The sequence below is a fragment of the Triticum urartu genome, chromosome 1A (genome assembly GCF_056163025.1).
Source record: "Triticum urartu cultivar PI428250 chromosome 1A, HENAU_Tu73, whole genome shotgun sequence".
In the NCBI taxonomy this organism is placed as follows: domain Eukaryota; kingdom Viridiplantae; phylum Streptophyta; class Magnoliopsida; order Poales; family Poaceae; genus Triticum; species Triticum urartu.
The window spans coordinates 479,148,079-479,153,893 of record NC_141873.1 but is presented as its reverse complement, the minus strand read 5'-3'; the positions used below and the strand labels follow the sequence as shown (position 1 = coordinate 479,153,893).

General features: G+C 58.1%; 2 protein-coding genes across 2 annotated transcripts; both read right to left on the bottom strand.

The window, feature by feature from the left end:
• Positions 1-987: 987 nt before the first annotated feature.
• On the bottom strand, positions 988-2,230 carry LOC147991791 (uncharacterized). The gene has a single exon (XM_087539228.1). It carries the CDS (start codon positions 2,206-2,208, stop codon positions 988-990), a length of 1,221 nt encoding a protein of 406 aa, XP_087395354.1. The 5' UTR covers positions 2,209-2,230.
• Positions 2,231-3,425: 1,195 nt separating this feature from the next.
• LOC147991790 (uncharacterized) lies at positions 3,426-5,376 on the bottom strand. Its single transcript, XM_087526183.1, has 4 exons — positions 5,065-5,376; positions 4,872-4,981; positions 4,640-4,758; positions 3,426-3,677 (listed from the first exon to the last, which is right to left on the bottom strand). The coding sequence occupies exons 1-4, from the start codon at positions 5,255-5,257 to the stop codon at positions 3,599-3,601; spliced, it is 501 nt and encodes a 166-aa protein (XP_087382309.1). The 5' UTR covers positions 5,258-5,376; the 3' UTR covers positions 3,426-3,598.
• Positions 5,377-5,815: the final 439 nt, after the last annotated feature.

The window sequence follows — 5,815 nt, the reverse complement described above, 5'->3', positions numbered from 1 at the left end:
TGGCGGGATCGTACACCCGGTAGGCCTTGCCTCCCGGATCATACCCGACGGACACCATCGCCTTGCTCCTGTCAGCCAGCTTTGCCAGGTGCGGGCGCGTGTCCTTGACGTGAGCTACGCAACCGAAGACACGCAGGAAGTGCATGTTTGGTTTGCGATCATACCATGCCTCAAATGGTGTCTTTCCAGCCAGGCTGCTTGTATACGACCTGTTCATTAGAAACACGGCAGTAGTGACAGCCTCACCCCAGAAGAAAGCCGGCATGCCCCTGGCCTTGAGCATGCTCCTCGCCATGCCCACGACGGTCAGGTTGCGGCGCTCCACGACTCCGTTCTGCTGCGGGGAGTAGGGCGCCGTCAGGTGGCGCTGCATGCCGTGGTCGGCGCAGTACTCTGCGAACGCCGTGCTCGTGAACTCGCCTCCGCGATCCGTGCGGAACGTGCGTAGAGAGTGGCGCGACTCGGTCTCCGCGGCGGCCTTGAACCGGCGGATCGCCTCGGTCGCCTCGTCCTTGCAGCACAGCAAGACGAGCCAGGTGTAACGGCTGTAGTCGTCCACCAGCAGGAGGAAGTAGCGCTTCCCGCCCGGTGTCGCCGGCGAGATCGGCCCGCAGATGTCGCCGTGGACCAGCTCCAGTGGTTCCGTCGCGCGATACTTGGCAGCTTGCGGGAATGAAGCCTGCCTCTGCTTGCCAGCGAGGCACGCCTCGCAGATCTGCTCCGCGTGGACGATGAGGGGAAGCCCGGTGACCATGCCGGCGCGCGCCATCCTCTCGAGGCCCTGGAAGTGGATGTGGCCGAACCTCTCGTGCCAGCGCCAGCCCGCGCCGTCGCACTCGCTTGCGGCGAGACACGCCGGCTTCACGGTCTTGATATACAGAATGTACAGGCGCTTGGCCGAACGGGTTACCTTGGCGAGGAGATTTTTCTGACGATCGCGGACTGTCATGGTGCCGTGCTCTACCAGCGTCGCACACCCGACCTCGTCTAGCTGGCCAATGCTGATGATGCTGCTCTTGAGGCGTGGTATCCAGTAGACATTGGTGAGGCCACGGTGGTGACCGCCTGCCACACGAACAACATCGTGCCCCGCTCGCGTATGTCCACCAGAGACCCGTCGCCGAACTTGACCGATCCCGTCACGGACTCGTCCAGGTCCGCGAACGCCGACGCGTCGCTGGTCATGTGGTTCGAAGCCCCGGTGTCGAGGTACCAGGCCGCATCAGTGTCACCAGGCGACTGCTGCAGTTCCACGTGCGCGCGCTCCTCGTTGAGGAACACCTGTGCCGCCGCGGTCGCGAGGGACGTCTGGGGCGCAGTCAGGTCCAGCTCCGGCCCTGTCGTGCTCCCCTCGTCCAGAGTGCAGGCCTGGACCATCCGAAGGCCCTGCTCCTCCTCGTTAGCTTTGGTGAGGTTCGCCTCCTCGTCGCGCTTCTTCTTCCGGCATTCCCGGGCCCAGTGGCCCATGTTGTTGCAGTAGCGGCACTTGTCGTTCTTGCGGGCGGCGCTGCCAGCGGAGTTCTGGTTCCCGCGCCCGCCTCGGCCGCCTCCGCGACCGCGCGAACGTCCGCCACCGCCGCGGTGTCCGCCGCCACCGGCAGCTTGGTTGCTGCTGCCTCCGGTGGCTCCGGCCTGGTCGATCTTCTGCTGGCGCGCCATCCACTCCTCGTGAGTGAACAGCAGGCTGTTCCTGCCTTGGGCGACCCCGTCCAGCCCATAGAGTTCCTCCGCCGCCTTCAATCGGCCGGTGAGCTCCTCGACCGTGAGTTCCGACAGGTCAAGCAGCGTCTCAATGGACAGAGCCACCTGTGCATAACGCGGCGGGACGACCCAGAGAAATTTCTCCATGGCCCTTTCTTCCTTCAGATCATCACCGAGAAGAGCAAGGTTATTCATAATACCGGTGAGTCGAAGGGCAAACTCGTCGACGGTCTCCCCGTCCTTGAAACGGATGTCGTCGAACTCGCGGCGGAGGGACTGCGCCTTCGCCTTGCGCACGCGGTCGACTCCAAGACGGATCGTCTTGATGGAGTCCCACGCCTCCTTCGCCGTCTCCTTCACGGCGAGCGTCGCCAGCATCTCCGGTGGCACGGCCCGGAGGATTGCCTCCAGCGCCAGGCGATCGTCACGATAATCGTCGTCGTCGTTAGGACACGGACCGATCTCGATGACGGTCCACAGGCCTCTCGCCTGCAGTATTACCTTCATCAGGAGAGACCACTCTGCGTAGTTCGTCCTCGTCAGGGGGGGGGGGGGTAGGAGGTGGATCCAGTCGCCTCGCGGAGCGGCCGTGGCATTGCTATCTCACGGCCGGACGCCCTCCTCGAGCCGTCGCCCAGCAGGGGCGCGGGTGTGCCGCCGCCGCCGCTGGTGCCCTTGTCGTCCTTCTTCGCCTCAGCCCCGGAGTTGTCCGGCGAGGCAGAACGGGAGCGAGCCGGATTGCTCTTCCCCATGACCGAAACTGGATCTGATACCAATTGTCAGCACTCCCAAGGTGCCGAGACGATGAACACACACACACACGCGTGGAGCTCAAGGTAGACGAAGAACACTAGGTTTTGCGCTGTAAAACTTCACAGTTTTTCTGCTTCTATTCCTTGCCTTTTATTCAGAGTACAGAAAGAAAACCGGGGATCGTGGCCCCTGACTACGCGCCCGCGTGATCCACTACGCTTGTGCCATCCCATGAACAGATCGACGGGGCGCGAGACTCGCTCCAGGCTGTTGCACCCGCGAGCTAAACTAGCTAACTGAAAAACTGAAGAAAACGGGAAACTAGCTTGATAGAAAAACAACTAACTGAACCGTGACAGGGCTTCGGGTTTTATTTCAACATGAAACACTTTCACTCTAGGAATTGCCGGCGAGAGGAAACAAAAACACTGCTAGTCAGTGTTGGCGACCACCAGATCCAGGGTGGATTACTATCAACACCGGCGGTTCGTTAAACTTCGATGAGCATAAGGGAGGAGGGGGGGGGGGGGGGGGGGACGTGGCCCGTTCCCATCTTGCTTTCCTGGGAGCGTGGAGCAAGCCACTACCCGGCATCACATACCCTTTTATGGCTGAACTTATGGCACTCCGGGAGCGTGGTGATTTTCGCACAGCCCCGAGGCTTTTCCCATGTTACTATGGAGGTTGACTGCTTGGAGCTAGTCAACCTTTGCAATCGCGCTGTGATTCCCGCTCAATTGCAGCGCCTATTTTGGAAGAATGAGAGGAGATGGTATCTAGCTTCATTTCTTTGCGGTTACCCATGTCGGGAGATCTATTAATGTCCCTGCCCACACTTGTGCCCAGTGTGCTTGCACGCTGGATGGGACAGAGAGTTGACTTCGTGAAAGTTCAGGTTTTCTTGAACTTTGACTCCAGGCAGATTGTAACCGTATGCTACTTAAGTAATAAGCTCCCTAGTTTCATGCAAAAAAAAAGAACGACACTTTACTGAATTTGAACCCGAATGTTCAGAAACATACACGACTACAATAATCTGCCAAGGTCCGGCATACAGAAAACACAACAGGCTCCATACTTTATTCGGACGCAGCAACGGAGCAGAGAACGATGAAGCGCATCCTGATGCACACCGATGGCAAACCTAACGGTCTCCCTTGACGACTGTCACAGGGCACGACGCGTTCGACAGCACGTAGTTGGTCACGCTTCCCAGAAGAATCCTGCAGCACGGCCGGGCAAGAAAAGGGCGTCAGTGGAATGTGAATAAGCTAAATCTGTTAATAACATAAACCAAAGCCAAGCCTACGGTTATCAATAAATACATAATTTGACTGCTGTTGTCCTTGACATTAGGAGTTATGCCCAAGGATCAGCACGACTGACCGAGCCTGGTGAATCAATAGGTGTGAAATGCATTGACATTTTGCTCTGTCTTAAAATTGACAGTTATATTAATCTATATTTAGACTCATTAACTCATTAACTCGACGTGGACACTCATCAAGATAACTCTAAACAAGTTTGACAAGATATGCAACCGAAGTCATCGATCCAGAACTATTAAAAAAATCACATTCTATTCTGATGAGCACTTATTTATGCTGGATCCCGAATAGCACAAACACTGTATTTGTCGACCAACTCTATGTACGCCATTCGAATGCTTAAACTGTTACAGGAGCATTTTAATATCACTGGCGTTTCAGTTGTTGACCACACTAATAATCTGGCAAGCGCGATGCAGATGCCACCCAGGTAGCCAATCATTTTTTTTCTAGCGCGATCATGCCTCGTGCAAGTTAACAAATGCAAGGGAACGCCTTGATGGTCCATGTTCTTAACTGCCCATTAGCTATGAACCGTGTTCTAATCGAAATGGATATTGTGATTTAAGTCATAGTGCTCCCTGAAACGCGGAATGATGCGACCAATCGATCCAATCTAGCTAGGTAATAGCACAATTTATTTGAAGTATTCTTCACGGACATTTGGCTTCGTATGCATCTTGAATCAAGCAATGTCTGATAGTGTACTATAACCCCAGTGACGTGAGGATTGCCTATCTGAACAAGAATACCGCACTACTTTATGCAGGCAGCAACCGGCGATTTCGTGCTGCGGGAAACTATGACCAAGAATCGCACATGTCCGGAGCAACATTTTGACAGGAGTAGTATGGTACCTCTGGATGGTGCCGAGGCCGCGGCTGCCCATGACGATGGTGTCGATCCTCTGCTCCTCCACCGCGTCGCAGAGCTTCTCCCTGGCGTCGCCCCAGTACACCTTCGCCACCACCTTCAGCTGATCATCAGACCAACATTAAGCAGTCAGTCAGTTCTTCTTCCTCCATGCTCGGTCGATCAAATCAGAGGATCGATCGGAACACCTCCCGCGCATACACACAAAAAACATACCTCGAGCTGGCGCGCGGCGGTGTCGAGCATGTCGAGCACCTCGGCGTCGCAGGTGACGCCGTAGTTCTTCATCACCTCCGGCTCCCGGTACTCCGACAGAGGGATCAGCGCTGCGGGGGAGGCGACCGAGCACGCGTTAGCTAGCCTGAGATCGAAGCAAAGAGAGATCGAATCGAACACGCCGGGTGCTTACGGGATCCGGACTTGGCCCAGACGGCGTGCTTGGCGTCCTCCCCGCCGTGGCGCTGGACGTGGAGGACGACGACGGTGTCGCCCCGGCGGAGCAGGTTCCGGACGGCCCACTCCAGCGCGCGCTTGCTGCTGGCCGAGTAGTCCATGGCCACCCCGATCCGGCGCTCCCCGTCCGCGTCCGCGCCGCCGGCCATCCTTTCCCGATCCGCTCAAGCACCGGCGCTGCGGGCTTCTCCTCTCACGTGGCGAGACGGTGAGTGTGTGCGGCAATGCCTGTGCTGTACTTGGTGGGCGAGGCTGCAGAGAGCGACGGGTACTTAAAGGGCTGGCCCCGCCTGAGCCGGGCGAGGGTTTTGGGTGGGAGCACACGGGACGGGAGCGGGGCGCGGCACGTTTCGCCGCGTGCGGCGCACCGGCAGGCATCGGGGCCTTGGATCGGAGGTGGCGCGGCGTCGTGGGGGAGGCGTGCACCCCTGCGGTTGGCGCCCCGTGCACTGGAATCTTTGCGCGTGGCGTGTCCGCCCGGGCCAACTCCGGCAGGGAGCGCCTGGGCGGTTTGGCGTGGAGGCCCGGCCTCGAGTCGGTAGATGCGGTGGATCGGATCCGTGGACATGGGTGGGAAAGTGCGGGTGCCGTCACGGCCGAGGAATACGTTGAGCGCGCCTCGATTTGCATAGGTTGCCTCTCCTCGTTGCTACGTGACGCGCGAAACGGTTGGGACTGGGGGAAGGGGTTCCGTGGTAGGGTTTGCG

Bases quoted from the DNA above. Each gene is read 5' to 3' on its own strand.
- LOC147991790 (XM_087526183.1), bottom strand. From the start codon at position 5,257: ATGGCCGGCGGCGCGGACGCGGACGGGGAGCGCCGGATCGGGGTGGCC. The intron at 4,982-5,064 runs GTAAGCACCCGG...CCTCCCCCGCAG, and splicing joins CTGGGCCAAGTCCGGATCCC to CGCTGATCCCTCTGTCGGAG. The intron at 4,759-4,871 runs GTATGTTTTTTG...TCTGATGATCAG, and splicing joins CCGCCGCGCGCCAGCTCGAG to CTGAAGGTGGTGGCGAAGGT.
- LOC147991791 (XM_087539228.1), bottom strand. From the start codon at position 2,208: ATGAAGGTAATACTGCAGGCGAGAGGCCTGTGGACCGTCATCGAGATC.